This window comes from Marmota marmota, unplaced genomic scaffold (genome assembly GCF_001458135.2).
Source record: "Marmota marmota marmota unplaced genomic scaffold, marMar, whole genome shotgun sequence".
NCBI lineage: Eukaryota > Metazoa > Chordata > Mammalia > Rodentia > Sciuridae > Marmota > Marmota marmota.
The window spans coordinates 24447442-24472506 of NW_025999853.1; the positions used below are offsets into that span (position 1 = coordinate 24447442).

The window sequence follows — 25065 nt, forward strand, 5'->3', positions numbered from 1 at the left end:
CAGCTCTGGATCATTCTTTCTCTAAAAGGACCACATATTTTTTTTATGATGGTATTAAAATATTATCCCCTCTATAGGAGTCTATGATATTGATGATCTTATTTCCCAATTTATAATATGAAAAGGTAGCCAACCAATATTCTTGGTTGTCTGAATATACACACAGCCAATACTTAGTATAAAGGACAGTAACACTAATAATGTGAAAAAAGTTGCTTGTAAACTTCCCAGTCATGGCATCATATACTTTACTATTTACTAATTTACCTCCTTTTTAAAATCCCTAATATTTCTTCTAGAATAAAGCAAAATTTCTATACATGTATAACTAGGCAATAAAGTTCTCATTATAGAAAAAATACATGTGTTCAACTTTTCCCCCTCTAAATTACAGAGCTAGGATATGGGAACATGAAAGCAGGCAGCTATTAGATTGAGGGCCAAAGAAAAAATTATTAATTATTTCATTAATTTTATACATACAATTTTGGTGTTTTTTTCCCAAATATATTGTATTTACCTACCAAAGACGTACAAATACTCTAAAGGTTTTAAAGTCTAAAATATCCTAAATGTATTATTTTACAAAACAAAAAGTGTGATTTAAATGTAGGGCATGTAACTTTTTATTTGTAATAAATACTATACATATTCTCTGGAATATGAAAAATGAGAATTCAGTACTTCTGTATTATGAGTTTTTGCTTAAGAACTCTAAGAAGACAGTGATGCAAGTACTAGGGAATGAAATCCAGGGTGGAAAGTTATGCATTTAGTAGGGTAGGAAAAACCACAATTTGGAGTAGCACACATTTTCATAGTATTCTGTATCATCTGGCTGGAAGAGAGTTTAAGAATATTTGATTAATATCTAGTATAATAGAACTCAACATGCTAAGTGGGAAAACAAGATATTAAATGTCATGAATATTAAACAGTATATTTTAATTAAATGATAAAGTAGCATATTTCTTAGAATGTGCATTTTTCTAAGCAGAATAAATAGCATTTGCAGAGTTTTCTCCAATATAAGCAACCTGATGATTTTCATTTTTTTTAGTAATAATTTATCCTTAGTAATTTTGATTAACACACTACACCAAGATTATACTTCTTTAACATTAGAAAAATCTCAATGTTTGGGTACTTCCCTAAGTGTAGGCAACCTAAAGTGTTTTAATAATTGGATATTTCTACATTAATTCATTTTGAATTATCAATATGAATAATAAAATTATGTATATTTCATTGAATAAGTTTTATGTGTCACCTAAATCATTAAAAAAATATTGATATATCAAAAGAAGCATTACTCAATCAGGGAAGACAGATTTCTATGGGTTCACAAACTGTGTGGTACCTCACAACTTCTTTTGATAACTTATAACCATCTTTCTATTCTCCTGCTCTTCTTGCCTCTTGGCAATGACTGGCAATTCAACATTATTAGTTCAGATTCTAGTTTCAATTTTTACCAGTTGTATCACTCTAAAAACAATTGCTCTCATTTTATGACTTCTCTGTCCATCAGAAATAATACTGACTTTCAAGAACTACTGTGAGAATTTAATATAATAATGTGTGTAAAGCATCAAATCTAATACCCACATAAGTGTGGACACTCAATAAATGACAATTAGCAGATAGATATATATTACAACATAAACAACTATAATATTTCCAACCTATTGTACTCTTGGAAAAGACCATAAATCTTTCATAGTATAAGAAATAGATGAATCCATAATATCTTCCTTTTATGAAATATAGCACACAAAACAAAAGCTATGGATCTTTTATTAATTCTTTGGTACTTCCTTGGGCAAGCAACAATCTATCTATGAATTTTTTTTTGTATGGGGAATTGAACTCAGGGGCACTAAACCATTGAGCCACATTCCCAGCCCTACTTTGTATTTTATTTAGAGACTGGGTCTCACTGAGTTGCTTAGCATCTTGCTGTTGCTGAAGCTGGCTTTGAACTCCAGATCCTCCTGTCTCAGTGTCCCAATCTGATGAGATTATAGGCATGAGCCACTGTGCCCAATTTATGAGGTTATTTTTTAAATATGTAAAATAGGGATAACAATAGCACTTCCTTATACTATTATCAAGATCAAATAATTTAATACCTGTCAAATAACCAAAATAATCAGCTCAATTTATTCAATAAAATAGTTTTATTCCCCAAGTATAAATGTCCTTTCATTTAAAAACATTCTGCTTGCATCAGCAAAAATTGATTTAAAACTTAATTCAGATTGCAAAGGGATAATGATAAGAAGCAAGACACACTTTGGTAATTTAAGATAGAGGGAAAAAATCACTTGATTTTGATAGTTCCTGGAAATACCACCTTGGTTAAGACACTATTCTTACTCCCCCACAACCCTAAATACAGTCTAGTAGAAAGTCAGGGGATAAGGATGTGTAAAGTACAAATTGTGACACAGTTCTCATGACTGTAAAATTAGTTTTGCGCATTAATTCCACTCCTCTGTGATCATCAATACCAGGTCTGTTACTTTTTTATTTTTATTTTTTCAGAAAATTTTGAGTCTCCCAAATATGGCTTGCTTATGACAGGAAATAAAAATATTTTTAAAAAGCTCTATGTAAGTAAGCTGAGTTCCTACTAATGAACAAGGCTTTATACTTTGATGCTCTATATCACTTATCTCATTTAAGTAATATAATTTTAGTTAGACAATAGAAGTATACATAACAATATTTCTTTTTGAATCCTCTCACTTAAAACTATCATTTTGCAAACAAATTGCTTTCCTACAGTCCTTGAACTACTCAGTGCACATTAAAAAACGAAATTACCCTTTCTTAATTTCCACCTGGTTAATTCTTGGTTGAGATTAAATGTTAACCTTTTTCTTCATCTTATTCTTTCTTTTCTCTAGGAAATTTTGATATGCATCAATATGATAAATCTAGAAAAACCATATTATTTGTGCATCCTATGTTCTTAGCCCTTAAACATTTTACCAGCTGTTCTGCACCAAAAGCCATATACTCAGAACATTCTAAGAAACACTTCACATCAAAACCAGTCACCACGCCCCTTCCCCAGCTAGCAAATCTCAGACTTGCTACCAATTATGCTTGCTACCCTAAGGTTATTGACCCTGCATGTTTTCAATAAACCTGTAACTCGCCTTACATTTGATATTCTTCACTGCAGCACTGAATTCTAAACTATCCTCAGTTTCTGCTAAATTCCAATGCAGATCACCAAATTTTGTAAATACTAACCAGGGAACAGTAAAGCATAAACAAACAACCCACAAAAACAATACTGGTCATTATTGGTTGAAGCTGATATCACTCATGAGGGGAAAAGCAATTATTTATTTACTGAGAAAAACAACATAAACTGGGTAGATCATGATAGCTCTTCACAATTTTAGATTTCATCCCATACCTTCTAATCAATTCCTGTTCCTTGTCCTACACTCTGCCTCCTTCTCTTTAAAGCAGATGGCTTCACTTAAAGCAACAGAAGTCATCAATAATGAATCTCCCCCAACAGCTGTCCACACTACATTTCCTCAGTTCCTTACATCTTTATTAAACATCTTCCTTCAGTTTCTTCCTCTATCTGCAACTGATTCCATTACACCTCACTTTTTAAAAATTTAAGTCACCTTATGCCTTTTGTCCTATTTTCACTCTCATCTTCAAATATTATTGACTTCTATTCCTTGACTAATAAAAATGTAAAGATATGAACAAGAAATATTGTTAAGTGCTTACTATTAAATTGCTCTCAGTTTTTCATGGCAGAAATTTGAATTAAAGTTTCCATACTCATGTTTACACCCCATGTCCTTGAGGACCACTGCCTTTGTTTAATTGTAGGATATCATTTATTGCACTAATTAGTAGTTCCTATTCTCTGACACCTCTCCCACCACTCTACCAACCCCCATAGATCTGCCTATGCTCCCGGCACCAGCAGTTTTATGGACAATGTTGCCCTCTGGTGGCTTGAAGTTACAAATTGATAAATTGTTAACATAAAACACACACACACACAAACACACACACACACACCATCTCCATGTATATTTAAAGATTACTAGTATATTTAAAGTATTTCACAGGAGTTAACTATTTAGCAGGATTTCAATATTTAAAACATTGATTTAGATCATAAGTAAGTAAAGTTTTAAAATTATGGCTATTATTTGGATAGATTCCAGTAAATTAATGGCATAGCACACATTGACTGATTTATAAAACTGAGAAAGGTAATAGAAAAATATCTATTCTCTAGGAAGAAAACCTAAGGTAGAGACTTAAATAATTTATTCAAAACTAAAAGAAGTGACATGAGTACTATATGATTAACATAACAGAAGATAAATAAGATGTGATCCTTAGAAAGGATTGCCTTGATTTTTTTTTCCTTCCCTTTAATCCTCCCTTAATATTTTTAATTTGTGTATCTGCTGTGAAGGAGAAACAGAGGAATATAGGATAATATAAAGCTCATATGTAGAATAATAATATGGGATAATACATAGGTTATATGTAGGCATTCGAATTTCTAAGAAATGTTGCTTTTGTTTTCTTAATCTAATATTATTTTAATGAAACAAAAGAAGAAATGTGCAAAATTCAAAATCTCACATAATAACATAGATGTAGTTTGAATCTTGTAAAAAGAGTAATAATCCCCATAAAAATGATACAATTGCCACTCAGAATTTTTAATCTAACAGAGCATGCTTTGTGAGCACTGACAAAATGTTAAGATGTAGTTACTAAACTGGATGGTTGGCTGTGCTTTTTTATTTGTTACCCTACCATGCCCCCTTGTGACTGATAAAAAGCAGCTTTATTTTTTGACCTAATTATATTGAATTGTGGCCATTAAAGCAATAATATTTATGTGTGAGCATATATTGCTTATTGAATCCTTTGCTAATACATATTTCTCATGGTGATTTAAGAAAAAGGACCCAACCAAAACAAAATAGCCCCTCAATTACAAGAATCAGTAAGAAAGAAATATTTTTCAAGACAGAATCAAATGGCAAATCTGATAAGGTAAACTTTTCCTTAGCTTTGAATGCAGAAGCTACTGAAAAAAAAAAAAAACAAAACTAAAAATATCTTTTAAGAATAGTTCTAGAAAAATTTCTGGAACATAAATAGGTAAAATTTATTTGTTGAAAATTGGTTGAATCAGTTCTTAAACCTTTTTCACAGCTGATCTTGCCCCAGGAGTTTCAGAAAAAAATTTAATTCTCAAAACAGTTGTTTTTCTCATAGTCTTGAAGATGGATAGAAATAGACATCAGAGCAATAAAAGAATTTATCAAATCACACTGATTTATTTTACTGGATACCACATCCCCAGAACTGAAAAGAGTGTCTGACTGTTGCCTGGGTTTTGGTTACTGTTTCACCAGGTAACCACCACAGAGTTTTCTGCTCACAGAGACTTCATAAACTTAGTAGGAGTTTACTAGATGAGAATGCAGGTCACAGACAATTTGGAAATCACAATATTTATTTATATTTTCTTTAAAAATGCTTAAAATCCCAACATTTAAAACCCAACAAAATTTTAATACACACAAAATTATAATTATCTCAAAAAGGTAACATAAAATTATCATTAATGTAAAACCAACAAAGGAAACTTGTACAATTCTGAAAATGAATCCTCTGTAACTTCTCAATAGCTGATTAGTGATGTGCCAACAAATCAGTTATTCCGTGGAAAACAACAGTATTTTGATTATTTTATTTCTATTTTTTTAAACATTAAAACACACACATTATTCAGAATTCTACTGAATTAGTAATTTAAAATAATACATAGAAAAACAATAAAGATAAAGAGTTTTTGAGCACTCACTTCTATGTTTACATATAAGAGAATTATAGGAGAACATAAATTTATTTTCTGATGAACAAAAACTCAGTTTTTTAAAAATGATACTTATAACAAGCCTATTAGTGCATCAGTTCATAAAGTTACAAATAAATGCAGTTATCTGCTGTATGTAAATAATTTTAAATAGTGCTAAATAAAGAAATAAAATCATAACTTGCTATTTCTTGCTCTGACATCTGTAAGCTCTTCCACATATTAATTAACTATACTAAAATCATTAGTGTTATCTAAAGACATGATTTGAAGAGTAGCCTGGCAAGTAGGATAGAAGATGCCTTTGAACACTTCCCAAATTCTTCAAAAACTACTGTCCCAAATACATAAATTGTGTTTCTTTTTCAATGTATCAAGTTGAAAAATCTTCATAGCTTATTAAATCCTTGAAACTGACGAATTTATACTGTTTACTGAATAATCAAGCAATATAAGAACACACAAAGGAATATGAAGCTGATGCTCTTTAGAATCAACATTCCCCCAAACGAACCACTTTAGAAGCAAATTATAACATAATACTCAGTACACAACAGATAGAATAATAAATAGCAAAGTAGATAAGAAACAGGGTAAAAGTATTTTAAAAGTACAATAAATCCTTCAATGTAATAGCATAGTAATTTTCTCTAATTTTTTAAAATTTATTTTTGGTGTGATTATTTTAGACATTCATTTGTGCATTCATTTATTTCATATTAAAATAGTGTATAAAATGTATTTTTAAAGAATTTATCTTCAATATCACAAATAGTTACTATTCAAAGAATATTAATTACTTACCTAATTTTTTCTTTAATTTCTTCGATTTCATTTTCTGTGCCCTCTTCAGCATTTGTTGAGCAGTAGAAATATCCTTAAATCCCCTGTTAAAAAATAAATTTCATGAAGGCAAAAAATATCCAGGCCTTGTATATACACATCAAGATAAATACACACATCTGAATTACATCATCCTAAAATAAATTTGTATTCCCATTTAATCAGATGCTTAGTTTCTTGAAAATTAATAAAGACATTCTCAAATCCTGAAAATTATCTGTCTTGGACATTTATTAATCTCTCCATTTCTTAAGTTTTAGTGTAAAACAGACTACATACCATTCTTCTGAAATTTTTTCTTCTTTTTCAGATCTTAGTAAACTCTTTCTACTAGTCTTAGATTCAGATGTCCAGGATAAAGTTCCATTTTCTGATCTGGCAATAGAAATAAATGACTTTTAACTGAATCAACACAAATATCAGCACCGTCTAAAAGTACAAGCTGTTTATGTTGTCTCAAAGTTGGAAATAAAATCCATTTACAGAAAAACTTTATCTTGAAAAGTAATAAAAGTCTGCCATTAATTTTAAATGTTTACATTTCAATTACTTGAAGCATATTTCAATCCTATTGCTGAAAGTAATGCAGCACTGGGACTTTTATTCTAATTCTTATCTCCACCTATAAAGCAGTAAAGATCCACTTGTTTGCAATAATTAATTACATTATTTCGCCAACACGTAAGTTTTGTAGTTGCTTTAATGCACCTACCTCACATTTTTTCTTACACTGAAAACTCAAAAAAATGATATTTTTAATATTGATTGTTGTTCCATCTTTTAAACAAGTAAATTGACATCTATTTTTGTAATGCTGCTTAAGGAATATAATGTTTTGTCTTTTATAGGTTGATTTCCTAAGAGAATAATTTAGCTTACCTGCCATTTAAGTGTGTGTGTTCTGATGAAAAACAATTTTCTTTGTCATTACATAGCCATGCTTGAGCTGGATGACTTGGTAAATTAAGTGAGGCATCATCATATTTCAAAGGTCCAGAGATCTTATCAGACAAAAATGTAAATAAGTGTAAAGAAAATTGGAAAATTCTATCATTTATAAAGTATTGCTTTCTATTCATGTTACCAAGTAGTTTCATGAGGGAAACTCACAAAAATATTAAAAACTTTTTAAAATGAAATTTCTGGAGAATTCATACATGACTTGTTATAATGATGTAGAACACGTATTTTGGTATAGTTCACATATGTAAAATGATTAATAGCAAAGATCTTTAAAAAATCTCAGAAAACAAAAACTTCAAAGATTATCAAATAAATAACAGATATTGCAGTCCATTGACCTCTGACTGAGAATCTTCAGCTGCTGCCCTTTTAATGCATATTTTTGTATTTTTAAAGTGCTGTCAACTAGTGATTTTAGTCTACTGCCAAATATGCAGCTGAAGCATATCATTATTATTATTTTTTTTGCTACTGTGAAATAAAGTGTTGAAAGAAATCCAAAATAAAGAAAAAAAAATAGGAGTAAATGAAAGAAAAGCTACATGAAAAATTACATCTGGGGATGAGGAGGAAGTCAAAGGCTTCTAAAAGTAATTATGTTTTTCAAGTCAATAAATTGTATTATTAATCACTGCAGCATAGCATAACCTTAAGAAATGAACAAAGATCGAGAACTCAGAAGTTTCCATGACATGTTACCTTTGGCCAGTGCAGCTGGTTTGAGAGAAGCAGTGTTTGTGAAGGGAAGCGGGTGGAATCTAAATCTAGCCATTCTTTCTCTAAGGCAGCCTGCACAAATAGTAACATTAAAATATACAAAATTTAGTTTGCACAGCTTTCACTAAGTTTCCTTTAAATTGTCTTATATACTACAAATGTTGCCAAAACATATCAGAATTTTTATTTACAGGGAATTTGCTCTTTGCTATTGTGAGAGGATATGCAACTATATAATGCAAACATACTAAGAAATGGGATAAGTCTTTTCATCTCCAGGTTTCCTATAAAGTGAAAACTTGATATTTAAGTACTCTTAAAATGAGGTACAGATTGTTCTGGGTATTTAACTGTTTAAAACTATGACTTTGAGCCAAATCTAGACCTACCCAAGTAAAATAATAGTTTAGCTCTTTGCAAATTAAAGTACCTTCTAGCAAACATGATTGAAAACATTACAATAAACATATATAATTAAAAATTATAATTTTTTAAACCAGAGTATATAAGCCAGGTTTTTCTTAGCTTGTTACAAATTTCACAAATTTTCTGATAGAAACCAGAATTTTAGTCAATGAATAAAACATCACAATGAATATGGTTCCTGTTATTATTAAGCTTTAATCCAACTGTTTGAATAAAAATATAAATTAAAATTTAATTCTTGAAACTCCTATTTTAAATCTCCCCTCTCTTCGGCTTGAAACATCTTTGTTCCATTCACATAATTTCCAAATTCTATCTATAATGAACTTGTGCTGATTATATTATCATTGTATATTTAAAATATAATTATCCAAATTTTATTTAATTGGATTATCTCACATAGTTTAGAAAAGACTTCTGTGGTTCTATAATATTTTTTGGATTGTTTTGGGGAAAAAAACCAAGAGCATCAGAGGAATACCGATTAATTTTTTAAAAGGCTGTAAACTGAACAAAAACAATTTTTACTTAAAACTAGAATGATTATATTCTGAGGAGATTTAAATACACTTTTCATTTATACAATTCCAGTACTTCTTGACTGCCATATGAAAGACTATAGGAAAGGCAGGACAAAGGCATACTGACAAAAGGTTGGCAGTGCCCTTGACAAATTTTCACTGTGGCTTTCAGTCTTAGGAAATCTTCTACTATTTGAAGAGTGTATAAACATGGCACATCTATTCAGTAGTTAAGTACTTTGCAAGATTTCTTCCAGATAAGGATTATTAGTATGCGTATTTACAGTTATCTATTATTTAAGAACACATATCTGGTTTATGAATTGCTATTTTCAGTTTGGTAAGAGTAATGAGTTCAAGAGATATACTGTATAACATGGTGACTAAAGTTAATAACAGTTCATTGCCTTCTTGAAAGTCAGTAAGTAATGTTCAGCATTCTCACCAACAACAGTGATAAATATATGTATTAATCCATACAATAAGTTTGATTTAGCCTTTCCACAATGCATACATATTTCAAAACATCATTGTGTTACACAATAAATAATTTTTGTTAATTAAAAATTCAAATTTTAGTTTTCCCAAATAAAGAGCACAGAGCATGTGCAAGAGAGAGAAGTCATTTTCTCATCAGAAGCATTAGTGTTCCTCCTTCTCATCTTCACAGAGAGAAAAGGTTTGAAAATGGCAGTCCAGAAACAATGACTATAGTTCAGAGGGGCACCACAATAAAAGGAATCAAGAGACTGTGTCAGTTTTTAAATGAAAGAGTTGACATGAAGGGGACTTGCTTTGATATGTCTGGGGAACTTAAGAAAATAAACTATTGCAATTTACTTGCAATATATTTAAGCTGCTAATGTTAACTACGTGTTAAATCATGCCAGGAATTCAGTAAACTCCCACTGACTTATACAATCAAAATGCTTATGATGGATGATAAATAAATTTGATAACTGAACCATTTAAAAATTGCTATTTGATGCAAAATAGCAAATGGGATTTAGGACTTAGATTTTTAATTATTCTTGATGACAAATAGATGAAAATCTAGATCTCTTTGAGGGAAGATCAAGGGCTACTACACATCAGCAGATGAAAAATTGCTAAAATGAGGAGAGATATGAAGGAAACAATATTACAAAAGGCAATATGACAACTGACAAGTGTCTGTGGCAAAGGAATAGTGTTGTCAGGGATGGAGGCTGAGTTTTATGATTTTTTTATGGACATTTTTTTTTCTTAAACACCTGCCAACCCAACTCCTTTTTTAATGTTCTTTGGAAATTCAGCTGTTTTCTCTCTGCAGCAGAACAAGGTCTCTCATAGCACAGTGACCTCTTTGCCTTATTATATAGATATTGAAAGAGTACTCTTACTTGAAAAACTTATATAAATAAGTCTGGGAAAAAGTTTGCTTTTTAAAAATTGATAATTAAAAATACAGAAAACTTTGCAAAACACCTTTTCTTAGTTTGAATGTAAGACCACAAACTTTTATAGGATTTCAGGATAATTCTTTCCTCAAGAAATTTCTAGAAGCTCACAGAGAAGGTTAATACAAAATGCTAAAGATGCGTTACCATTATACAATCACAACCAAAATAACTACCAACCAGAATTTATTATACAACAAAATTTATTAACCAACCAAAATTATTATCAAGTATATTTAGCATTACCTAGTACATTGAGGAAAATAAAATTTCAAAGTGCCAGGAAGAATTGGCCAAGAGTTATAAATATAGCACTGTCTTTTAAAATTCATCTTAAAATGTCATGCTTACAACTGCACATTTATACTATTTTTGGCTATTTCTAAGAAAACTTTATGTTCAGATATCCTTTGACTTACAACTAAGGGTTTATAAAGCATTCTTATTACTATAGGACTATTGTCATATTTACTTACATATTGAAAGTGAATTTGAACTTGAATATATTTGTATCCGAATATTCACAGTTAAACATTTGATCCAACATACACATATTTGGCTTTTGTCCACAGAAGAAAACATTATCCTATAATTCAATTTTGATAGCATGGAAAATAAAGCTATCAGGAAGAGAAGGTGCAAATAACACAGATGTTGTAATGTGTGTGTGTGTGCAAAATTTTTCATTCTATTTATAAAATCCTTTAATTTGACTCATGAAATGAGGACAAGACTTACTCCAAGCCTCAAGTCAGTGAATGTTGAATGGTCATAGAGATTCTAAAAATAATAGTTTGACCTCTTTCTTACTACATGACTCACTTCTACCAGTATGGCTCAACAATTTCCCTTTCTGTCCAAGGTGATGCTTAAACTACACCAAAAAGAATTACTTTGAATTTTTTTCTTCATATCTTTTATAGCATCTCACAATCATTGAGGTTCATAAAGCTGGCCCAATATGAACCCCAAGTTCTGCTTTCTAAACTACTTCTTCACTTCTCCTACTTTAAAAGAATAGGTGTTTACATCATTAAATATGACTGTTGTATGGCAAACATGTCTCTTTCCACTACACTTATATCACTTGTCTTTACTCTTTTTCTTTCCCACTTCTGTTAACAATGACTATAGTTCAGAGGGGCACCACAATAAAAGGAATCAAGAGACTATTTTCCTCCAGTGTATCATAACATATAACACCCTATGAGGTTAATTTGAGACAGGGATAAAATATAAACTCCAGATCAGTGAATTGCCCAGCTTCTCACATTTTGCCTCCTTCTTAAAATTATTCCTGAACATACTAAATTTGACTTAAGACTGAGACAAAACCCAATTCTGATTATCGTGGTTTTCCGATTTTATGGTATGACATTAGCTTTTCTCATATTCTTTGGGTTTAAGGATTCATACATTATCAGTCATTTAAATTTAAAGACAATTAAAAAAAACTAGGAATGAAATTACCATATGACCCAGCTATCCCACTTCTCGATATTTATGCAAAAGAACTTAAATGAGCATATTACAGTGATACAGTCACATCAATATTTGAAGCAACACAACTCAAAATTGCCAAGTGTGGAACAAGCACAAATGGTCATCAAAAGATAAATGGAGAAATAAAATGTGGCATATATAAACAATGGAGTTTTATTCAGGCATAAAGAAGAATAAAATTATAGCAATTGCAAGTAAATGAATGAAACCAGAGAACATGGTGCTAAGTGAAATAAGCCAGACCCAGAAAATCAAGGATCAAATGTTTTCTCTCGTATGTGGAAGCTAGAGCAAAATAAGGGGGAAAAGGAGTGGGTGGGGTGGCTGTGTAGAATTCCTTGAAAATAGAAGAGATATTAGTGGAGTAGAGGGGAGGGAGGAGGGATGGGGAATTTGAGGGACACTGAAATGAAATTGAACAAACTATCCTATGAACATATATAAATATACCACAGTGAATTTTACTTTCATAGAGATTATGTATATCTATAAAACACTAATTAAAAAATTAAAACTTAACAGAAGAAAGATTATTGGAGTAGTAGAAAAGGTACAGGGAGAGAGAGGAGGGGAGGGAACTAATTATCTTCCATGCTTGTATGTCACAATAAACCCCAATGTTATGTATAACTATAATGTACTAATAAAAAGTTATATATATATAATTTTAAAGACAATTGCATTGGTTCTTTATATGTTGACTTTTAAATAGCATGAGTAAAAATGAAAATAAAAGCTCTTAAGTTAACAAATGAAAACATCAGCTAAAGTTTATTTCAAATTAAAAAGGTTAAAAAAAATGAAAGGGCCAATGTAGACCACTATATCAGACTACTAAAATAGGCTATTTTAGTGTTTCATATCTATTATATTCTAGAAAAAGTTGCAAAACTTTTTCCCAAAGGAAATAAGAGATCTCATCTTACTAAAATTGCTAAACTTATTTTTCAACGTGGGCTCAAGGCTCTGGATAATATCTTATCCATCATTATTTGAGAGGTTCATTATGAATATTATAGATAGAAGATACTTAATGGAAGGAGACAATTCTACGGGGGTCTCCTACATCTGCATGTCCTGTGACAGCTTTTTTCTAGACTATCTTTTCAAGGATGTTTGCATAGCTGACAGCCTGGGAAGACAGAAAAACATTTCTCTCCATCACTGTCCTACCAAGAACCATTGTATATGGAGCATGCAAATTCAATGGACAAGTTTTGGACTCGGCTCATGATGGAGGCAGGAGCTAAAGTTGATGAGTGGGTTCCTTTAGGTCAATTCATTGTTCTCTTGTTGCTGCTTCTAGATCTGAATGCATAGTAGAAACTAAGATATTAATAAGATTACTTTCACATCCCATGAGTGTCAGATAAGAATATACTAATAGGGAAAGAGTTGCAGATTGTGAAGTTCTCATGTGACAAAATTTGTGATTTGCTGCCAGTGGAATGACTAGTGGGTCAGGATTTAGTGTGAGCCTCTCCACCCTCTGATGTCCAAAGCTTTTACAATATAGATGATATCCTGCTGGTTGCCAAGTCAAAATGATATGTATCTCAATTTTTAAAAAGTCAGTTTCAGCTTGATTGTGGTATTATCACACCTCTGCCAGGAGGTGTGGACAAAATTCTGGGTCTCTTTGTCCAAGTAGTTTCTTGAGACTTTGTGGAAAAATGAACATTGCCCAGTACTTCCTGTAGACAAAGAGAAACAACTACTTCTTCAGTTCTTCATATTAAAAAAAGAGGTCTAACACCCATCAATGCAGAACCTCTGGCAATAGAGGCAGACTTTACCTGGAGGTATTGCTTAGTGGTTTTGGATTTGTGACATTCCTGACATAGCCACTAGGGTTTACTTGTATAGGAAAGCACCTGTTAGTTTCCTGCTGGGCTGTTAGAAACTAAATAACTGGCTCTAGGAGACCTTGTGACTCTCTAGTTAGATATTACCAGATTTGGATTCAATGACATTAAAGGTAGAAGGTCTCCAAAAATACTCTCATCAAAAGAAAAGGGTATATCAAAATATGTTGCTACCTGGCTTCAGTGGCAGGTCAGCTTTACATGAAAAAATTGGCGGCTGTCCTTCTTAGGGAAACTTAATCTCCACTCCACAACTGGTTGAGAAGGGATCTCTATTAACATAGATTCCCTTAAATTCTAGCACCTGTTTTAGGATGGTTTATCTTAGGTAAACTCCAACTTACTCTTGGGCTGTTGCCAGTGTCATCACACTAGCAGATTAACCACATCCTGCTTGAGCCCTCAAATAACAAATCACAGTTGCTTATACAACTATCTGGGTTATTCATATGTATGATCACAGTAAGGGCCCATTTCCCATTGAGAATGACCAATATTATGTCATTGACTGGGTCTGCCTGACTCTTTTTCAGATACAGAAACTGTTAATGTGTGTCAGACTTGTGACAATGGAAAAAATTTATCATTTGTCCTGTAGTAGAGGAGGTCCTATCATAATCCACAGGTTATAAATCAGCTGACTATGGCCATACAAATGTGGTCCTTGAAAGTAGTCTGAATAATTTCTCAGGTTCTGAACTCTTTGAATATGATATTTATGTGCCTTTTTATCACAAAAGTTACTTGACAATGAGCTGACAGCTCAAGTATACCTCTTTCTTTTCTTATCTAATCCTTTTTGTTAAAGCAATTAGAGAATATGACTATCCACAGAAAATGGACATATGCTTGCAGTCACTTCTTAAATAATGTATAGGAAGAAATGCATAGGAGTGATAAAGACTAATTTTTGACAACTCAGGATTTTCTCCTGGCCACTCCTGGAAATTATGAATATTTCTTTTCCCTAAAAGCAAGCACAGCTAAGCATGACTGATCAATCCTTAGGATACAGTCTACCTGAAAGGAGACAGGCTGTTCAAATAATCCTGGTTAAGTTTTATAAAAATGCACTGGGGACTTGTTCCCAAACTTTCTAAATGAAAATTTTAGCCATAACTGGAAAACAGAAAAGTAGTGAATTTGTGACTACTGAAATTGTACACTGTAATTTTGTGGAGTTAGTTTCAGAATAATATGCTGTACCTTTGAAAGGAACACCTTAGACCCTGGAGGCATTCAAGGGAGGGGAAAATCAATCATCTTTTATTCATAGAACTGCCCCTATTGTTTCTCCACAAGGAAAATGCCCAAGTAGGATTCTCCTAAACTGCTGCAAGCACTTCAAATTTACCTTACTGCTAGACCTTCCATTTTATATGATTACATTACATTGTAAAAGTCCAAAACACTTAATTCAAACAGCATCTATTTTCTCACCAAAATAAGTGAAAAAAGGAAAATCCTAGTAAAGGCAGTCTTATATATAGAAAATTTAAAAATACAGGAGCATCCTGGTAATTTGCTATGATTTGAAAATAAAGTGATGGCAATGTCAAAGTAAGAAAAAGGAACATTATCTTCCTAACTAATACTTGGCTTTAGTCACAAGTACCCCTGACCTATTATCTCTTAATCATATACAAAATTATCCATTTAAAACAGAAATAACAACATTTTCTTCCCATATTAAAAACTTAATAATTTTCTATTGCATTTGACATAAACTCCAAAGTGCTTGCTTGATATCACATCATAGGTATTATATGAATTAACCCATAGCCATTTTTCTGTTTTTTACCTCTATTTATCCTTCTATACTAATTAGTTCTGCCTATTCTAAACTTTCTGTTCCTTTAATATATTGTGTACATATTTCAAGGTTTGAAAACTTGCCTTATATTTAGCACAAAATAGTATTATCCTATGGCTACTTCTTCAATTTATTTTCAATCCTTATTTAAATGCTGTACTTTATACAGAACTAATTTGATATTTCAATGAAATACTATGTTCTGTCCCTTAGTCTTATTTTTATAGGTATTTTCAATATCTTATAGTATACTGTAGATTAATGTGGGTGCTGTCACCTCGAGTAAAATGTATGCCTTGTGAGGTTATAAATATTATATATTTTGTTCACCATGGTAAAAATACTACCTAGGAAACTTAAGATACTCACTGATGATTAAAATATTATTCATTTATAAAGATAATAATACTGACAATGATGATAGTAGTTTGAATTAGAATTAAGATCCTCCTGATAATTCTATAAATATTCTAAAAGTTATCATCTGAAAAAACAGAAGCTCAAGGCACTTAAGAGCAATCAAGGCAACCAGGAGAGAGCCAATACCTTAGAAAGTAGAGTTTGATGCTGATGTGAACCATATATTTCCCTTCAGGAAAATGTTCCTTCAGTAAAGTTTGAAATTTATTAACAGGAAAGAAATGCCAAACATAAATTTGAGGACTGTTTGGAGAGTTTCACTGGAATAAAGTGAAAATGTTGAAGTGTACAAATACTAAAGCAGTGAATAGTGAAGGACCAAGATCCCAGAGTTGAGCGAACTAAAGAAATATGAGCTCAAAGTCATGTCTACAACTTCCCTTCATGTTTTCTAATTCCAAGTAGTAAATGTGCACACAAGATGCTGAAAAGCACAGCACAACAGCCACAACTGGATACTAAAGAACTAAGAAGACATTTTCAATCATTTGGTGGAGTAGAGAAAGGGATTGGAATTCAGGGATAAACAAGGTGAAAGAAACCTGATATATACCCCAGGTTTTCAGATGAAACACCCAACTGTTTTAAATTTAAGAGAAACAAGAAATAGAACAGCCATACCAAAACAAACAAACAACAACAAAAAAACAAACTTAAAAAATAGCCTCACAAGGATCTCTGCTCACACAACAACTGCTTTTCAGAATAAAATTAAATCTTCTTTAGAGAAAGAAAACAACATCTTTACATAGATAAAGTCTGGTACATAACCAAAGATTAAATGCATAGAAAGAAGATGAACTGACTAAACATCCAAGAGATAAATAGCCAATAGAAACAAACCTATAAGTGATCCAGGCATTTCATTAATTGAGAAACTTTCAAAACTACCACACTTGAAATGTTCAAGAAAATATATATAAGATGATAAAAAACTTCAAGTTGATTTAAATAAAAGGATCAAATAGAAATTGTAGAACTAAACAAAAGAAATGAAGACTTCAGGAGATATACTAAAAATGATTAGATAAAGCAGGAGAGATAGTCAGTGAACTCTAAGATAGGTCAATAGAAACAACAAAATTAAAACACAAAATGTTTCAGGACATTGAAAATAAAAAGTCACAGGCAACAGAAACAAAACTAGACATATGGGATTGCACAAAATGTTTGTATTTCTACACAGTAGAGCAGTAGAGGAAACAATTAATGAAACAAAGGATCAAACAACATAAGAGAAAATACTTATAAACTATACATCTGATAAGGAGTTAGTATTTAAAATATATGAAAAACTAAAAAAAACTGATTTTTAAAAAATGGATCAAGTATGTGAATAGACATTTCTCAAAAGAAGACAAAGATCAACAGGTTTATGATAAAATGTTCAACATCACTATCTTCAGGGAAATCAAGTTAAAATTACAATGATACATCACCTCACAACTATTAGAATGACTATTATTAAGAAGACAAAGATAGCAAGAGTTGTTAAGTATGCAGATGAAAAGGAACTGTCTAATACTATTGGTGGAGAGGTAAATTATTACCAGTCATTAAAGGAAACCCTATGGAGTCTCCTCAAAAATTTTAAATAGAACTACCAAGTTACCAAACAATCCCACTTCTGGGATCTACCCAAATGAAATCAATATGTTAAGATAACTGTACTCCCATGTTTATTGCAGCATTACTCATAATCATTAAGACATGAAATCAACCTAAATATCTGTCTGTGAATGGATAAGGTCACAAACATATACAAGTGGATATTATTCAGTCACAAATATAAAGAAATTATGCCATTTGCAACAAGATAAATGAACATGGAGAACATTATGCTCAGTGAAATAAGCCAGGCACAGAAAGACAAATACCATATGATCTTACTTATATATGGGGTATCTGAAAAAGCTAATATCATAATAGAGAGTATAATGGTGGTCCCAAAGACTGCAATGGTTTGGGGGAAGCAGAGGGGACACTTTTCAACCCCATGTGTAAGGCCAATACAACCTTTACACCAAAATGCAAAGATATAACTAAGCAAGAAATGAAATTTATAGTCTCAACATCTTGAATTCAAATGAAAAAATCATAAACAAAATATTAGCAAGTCAAATCTACTGGTATGTTAAAAAGAAAATGTATTATAGCCAAATTAGTTTATTCTAGGAAGACAAGGTTTAGTGTTAGAAATTAATCAGTTATATGTATAGAAAGTATTATATATATATATATCTCCCAAAAAACATATATAGGATCATCATCACCATTAACAGCAGCAGCAGCAGCAGCATTATCATCATCATCTTGCCTTTGAACATGCTAAGGAATAACCTCCTTAACCCATAGTTTCTATGAGACCTACAGGAACCTTCTCATTTATTGGGGAGTATTTAAACTTTCATCCTGAAACCAGGAAGTAGAAAAGAATGTTTGTAATGACCATCACTATGCAAATTGTACTTGAGGTAATAATCAGGACAAGGCAATAAGAAAAACAACTTATAAAAAATTTAAAAAAAAAGGAAAAAGAAAAAGAACTATCATTATCCATAGGTGACATGATTAGATACATGGAATATTTAATAGAATTGACAATCTATTAAACATAATAAGCAATTTCAGCAAAGTGGCTGCATACACAATCAATAAAATAAAAATAAAGATAAAATGCATTTCTATATGCTAATCAAGCATGATATCAGCAAACACCAAATAGCTAGGAATAAATCTATAAAAATGTACAACACCACTATAAAAAAACCCTTCATAGTTTCTTGATATTGTGTATATTTCAAAAATCCCTCTATATTATTTTTTAATCAGTATGACAATTTCAGAAAGAATAGAAATTGGCTTCTCAATAATACAAGTCATTATGTATAATGGTTTCCATATTGAAGTTCATTGTAAACAAATTCTGTTCAGTGAAGAAAGCAGGCATAAATTAACTCATCTCTTCAAAATCAAGGTAAATTAAATTTAGTTCTGAAGAACATCAGAAAGAAATTTACAAAGGCAAATAAACTACAAGGATTTTTCATGAAAGGTGTAGGGTGATTTAAAAGCATTTTAATTATTTTCAAGATAGCTAGTTGTTGTTTTTTTACTGAATATAAATAAAAATAAATTTTCCCACAGAAAAATAATTGACTTTATAAGGGAATTTTCAGAAACAATTTAATTCCTTTGAGTATTTGAGATTTGAAGACAAAATAATGTGAAATAGTTGTAAATTTTTAAATTATTTTACCTACACATCAATTAAAAAATAGTTATCTTGGCATTTCTAGAGACATACTGATTAGCAGCATGCTCTGAAAGGTGATTTTGTATACTAAAAGAATAATGTTGACTTTTAAAAGGCTTCCTTTTGATTAAGATATGATTATGTATAGTTAAGAAAACAATTCAGATGTGAGCAATAGTGTTATATAAATAATAGCTTCATCTTAGTCTTTTTATTAATTCTTTTTTTAAACTATAGATGGACACAACACCTTTATTTATTGATTGATTTTTATGTGGTGCTGAGAATCAAACCCAGTATCTCATACATGCTAGGCAAGTGCTCTACCACTGAGTTAAACTGCAATCCCTTGTCTTAGACTTACTGATACAATATTAATGAATTCATAATTCAATATTACAGTGAAATTTGGAGACGCTTGATAAATTATGTCTGACAAACAGAGAAAATACATAAAATAGATTTAACTTTTCTGACTGAATTTAAAAGAAAATATCGTATTACTGAATGTCAAAATTCTCATGATATGTGTGTTTGGGTGTGTGTGTGTGTGTGTGTGTGTGTGTGTNTATATATATATATATATATATATATATATATATATATATTTAACTCCTAGAGTTATTCACTGGATACTGGTTCCAAGACCCCAGTGGATACCTGAAACCGTGTATTGTACAAAACCCAATAGATGATATAGACAACATTGTCAGCATCACTCACTGGTTTTATAGTCCAATTCCAGGCGTAATGCTAATAAAGAATTACTTGAACAAAAGCACTATGAAGCTGAAAAAGTGATCTGTTAACTGTGATATCTACTAAGAAGCTAGTGGGTAGGTAGTATATACAGTGTGGATACTGTGGAGAAGAAGATGATTCATGTCCTGAGACAAAGAGATGATTCATGTCCTGGAAGGATGAATGGCCATATGAAATTTTATCACACTACTCAGGACTGTGCACAGTTTCAAACTGATAAATTATTTATTTCTGGAATTTTCCATTTAATATTTTAGACCATGAATACAGGAAAGACTTATGTACTTTTTAAATGAAGTATTAAGTTCATGAAATACAACAAAAACAAAAACAAAACAAACCAGAATCTTTTCCAGTTCAAAGAAAACTTAAGAAAAATAACAACTAAATGTAACTTGTCTTCATTGATCTGACTAAAAATGGGACATTAGTGGGATTACTGGAAAATATGAATAAAGTAAACTGGATCACAGTAATGCAGCAATGTTAATTCCAAAATTGGTAACTTTACTGTAGTTACATAAGACATTAGCTTCTGGAGAATCTGGTTCAAATGGTACAAGGTAATATTGTAACCATTCTATGACCACCCCTAAACATTGTACAAGGTTATAGGCAAATGAAGACAATGTTAGGAAAAGCATACTGACACAAGTGTTACTTTGGAAAAAGAAACTATAACATAACATTACTAGGATAAATACCTTAGAAACTGGTATACATCAAAATAGTGTACAGGTAATATTATAAGATAAATATTGTTTGTTGCAGTTGGTACTTACTTCATCAAATGTAAAATCCTCTAAATCTATTTCTTCATATTCTTCTTCAGATTCTTCATTTTTGATAGCCTCTAGAGCTGTTGTCAGTTTCTTTCGCAAAATAAAGCCTTTCCAAACTGCCTAAACAAAAATTTAAACTATGTTATACAAGGTTATAGATCAAACCCCAAAACAGATTCTCTGTGTTATCCCATTAGAAAGATAAAACATCTTAGAACTTAGTTTAATGGCTCAATAATCTGCTTTTTGAACTTTATGTGACACTTAAAACTGTAAGATAAATTAAACGACTGCATGTGTCTGAATCTCAGGAGATTTTCTTTGTGGTAAGCAGAAAAGAATCTTTAAAACTCCCTCAACTGCACATGTAGGTCAACCAATCAATTATCTGACAATTCCTCTAGGACTCATTGTAAACTAAGAAGAAAGAGATGCAAAGAAAACCAATTTTGCTGATTTTCAAATAATTGTGTATAAAATAAGCCAAAGCATATTTAGGAAAACTTCAACATATACAAACGCCCCATAACAATTAATTAATTTCATTTTAAAATAAAGTCATCACAATGAAACCAAAAATATTCAGATTACTTAATAATCTTGGAGCCGGGATGCTTTTCAAACTATACATCTAAGTATAATGAAGCTTTAGTATCTGTATATAAACATATATAGATATATACATATGTTTATATACTGCATATGAGTTTCAGAATATATTAAGTATAAAATCCAGGCAAGAAATAATTATGGTTTATTTTTCATACTACTGTTTATGAAAAAATGTATGTAAATATATTATAAACATACACATCAAATAAACATATTGAAGTATAATGCTGGCTTACATTTAAAATTAAAAGTATAAATTATAAAATTTATTTTTAATATGGTTACATACAAAAGCAGAAAACTAGGTAGAAGGCAATAGAAACTTGACTTCTCTAAATATTCTTGGATTTGGCTTCGGAACTATGTACATGCACACTCTGAATAAATAGCTGGTTTGTCCCATTTCTATGGTCTTTGTTTATTTCTACTTTATATGTATGTATAAACCCACTCCCCTACCTCTCCTCCCTCCACACTCCATGGAGGGGGTGGGGAGTGAAACAGAGAAAAAAAGAGCAATTATGTTAGTAGGAACCAAGAGTTTATAAAGAAAAATTGCAAATGTAAAACTTAAATAAATATCATATAGTCCCAAATGTAATTTTAAAAAACCTGTATGAAACATGGTAAGTTTTTTTCCTTAAAAAATTATTTTCAGTGGGGCTGGAATTGTAGCTCAGTGGTAGAGTGCTTGCCTCATATGTGTGAGGCTCTGGGTTTGATCCTTAGCACCACATAAAAATAAAATAAAGATATTGTGTCCACCTATAACTAAAAAATAAATATTAAAAATGTGTTTTCAAGCTCAGCACATTGAAAAAAAAATCTAAAAATAATAAGCATATCTACAGCAATTTATTCTGCTAAAATCCAGATTGGGGTCTCTATATTATTCCCACCAAGCAAACCAAGGATCTTTGAAGAAATTAATGATTGCAAGCCTGGGACAAAATGTCTATTAAGTGAACTTGAAACAATGAATTGTTTGTTATCAAATTATAAAGGAAGTAAAAATTTTAGACTACTGAATTGTATCAAAAAGGTTAACTTGAAGAAACACATTGGCCAAATAAGAAACAATTTGTGCATTAAAAAGAATAAATGCAATGGAAATATATACATTAATGTACAAGATTATAGGGCAAATGAAGACAATGTTAGGAAAGCATACTGACTCAAGTGTTACTTGGGAAGAAGAAACTAAAAATAAATAATTAATGAATTCATTATAATAATATGCATTATGGTAACCTCTGGAAGATGCTAGGAAACCTCACTGAACTAAAAATTGACAATTAAGGGAGAGTATCAAGCATTTAACCTGCCTTTCCAGGATGAACTGTGTAACCCAGGGTATCTAAAGAATTAATTAGAAAAAAATTTCCTGTATAGACATGTTTTAGCTAATAAACGAAGTAGCAAAAATGTACAGAATCATAATTTTACAGATCAATAATAAAATAGTTGGCATAGGCAACTAATATACTGAAAAGGAAGCCACCAGACATTAAGTACTTTGTTGTAACACATACCACCATCTACAGAGTATCTTTGCTGAAAATAAACAAATCTGAATCAGATCGAATGTTAGATCTTGCTGTAGATTTACAAAAACAAATGAGCATGAGACATATTAAATGCACTGGGAACACATTGTGCGAAATTAGAGGAAGTACAAATCTATAAAGGACAAATGATCTGGCTTTTTCAGTGAATGAACCTTAAGGAAAAGAAGGGAATCGCTCTGTGTTAAACTATAAGAATCATGTAAACCAAAGGCAAAGTGTTGAATTTGCTTATATTTTGATTAAGAAAATGTTGTAAACTAACATTTGTAAAATTGGATAGGAAGTCTGAATATTGATATGATATTTGGAGATACTGAAAACTAATCATCACATTTTAGCAATATATTACAGGTATATAGAGAGCAATAGGTCATACAGAAGGTAATAAAGAAATATTCATGACAGTGTGTTTTTTTTGTCACACAATCTAGTGATGAGGAAGGAGAGATATGTTAGGTTTTAAAAGAGTCAATATTGGCTGGTAGTTTAACAATCAATATAATTTCATAAAGTGTAAAACTAAGCTTTTTCTGATAGAACAGTTAGTAAAGTATACCAGAAAAATCTATGGAGGTGGGAATAAAACACAAATGCAATAAGAAAAATATATAGTATGCTTAAAAAATGCCATAGACTAAAACAAATTAGGATTAGGGAGTAGGGAGTATTGGGAAGGGGTGGTTATTTTAAATAAAGTATCCCAGGAACCCCTCATTGTATAGTTAACATTTGAATACAAGCATAGTGGATCTATGAGACACCAACCTAAGGTTCCAAACAGTGAGCAAGATTTCTGTAGATGCCCACAAGTGCCATCTTCCATGCACTTTCATTCTGTGACCAACTTGTCCGTCAAATGTGAATCTGTATACATTTCATTAAGGAACATTTCAAATACATAGAAGAGCCCTGAGTACCTATGTACCTTCAGTGTCAGTTGAAGGTCTTTCACTACTCAGACAAATCAGAAGCTGTGCTAAATCTGTTATTGCTGTCATTAATTCTCAGGCATGTAATCCTGGGTAGGACATGCAGGCTGCTGATAAAGGCTGACATACAGTGTCTTACAATGTCACACTGTATCTGGAGCTAGACGACTGTCACAAGTGATGAATCCAATTCTCAATTATGCTCATCATGATTAGTCTCTGATACAGAGTAGCAGAGATTTTCTTTTTGCACCCTATGATAATACTTGACTTTCCCAGTGTTTCCATCCTTATCCTCACAGACATGAGAAACCCAGGCTTCCAAGAATAGGTATAGTCATCTATCTTACTTTTAGGATGGGGATGGCACCATCAAAAAGATTAGCTCCTCCTAACTTAAGATATCTACCTATCTAACATGTCTGATGTAAAAATTCAATTTTTCTCTCAACTTGAGAAATACCCTTCTCAAGCATTCTTTGTTCAGCTACTTCCAATTCCACTTTTTGTACATGGAAGAAATTTGTTACAATCAAACCTCACCATCAATCTCAACAGGCTGTTTTTCAGCTTCCTCTAAGAAAACCTTACATAGAAGCAAGGAATATGGCAGACACAGTTACTCCCTCAGAAAATTTACTTTCTTTTCTTTTTTTTTTTTTGTTCATGCACATGTTTCAGTCTTCAGATTCCATTCACAGACTGCAATTTATCTTCTGGGAAAAGTATGTGGTAGGTCTAGGAATCCAAGAG

At 31.3% G+C, this 25065-nt stretch overlaps 1 protein-coding gene across 8 annotated transcripts in view; it reads right to left on the reverse strand.

Annotated features, from left to right (window-relative positions):
* Positions 1 to 25065, reverse strand: part of LOC107139799 (ALX homeobox protein 1) — a 219733-nt gene that overhangs the window by 112111 nt on the left and 82557 nt on the right. For all 8 annotated transcript variants that reach the window (XM_048804423.1, XM_048804414.1, XM_048804427.1 and 5 more), the window contains 5 exons: positions 21204 to 21323; positions 8399 to 8488; positions 7616 to 7737; positions 7016 to 7111; positions 6698 to 6780 (listed from right to left, as the gene is read on the reverse strand). In XM_048804423.1, the coding sequence (XP_048660380.1) occupies positions 6698 to 6780; positions 7016 to 7111; positions 7616 to 7737; positions 8399 to 8488; positions 21204 to 21323 (511 nt within the window). The remainder of the gene's footprint in view (positions 1 to 6697; positions 6781 to 7015; positions 7112 to 7615; positions 7738 to 8398; positions 8489 to 21203; positions 21324 to 25065) is intronic.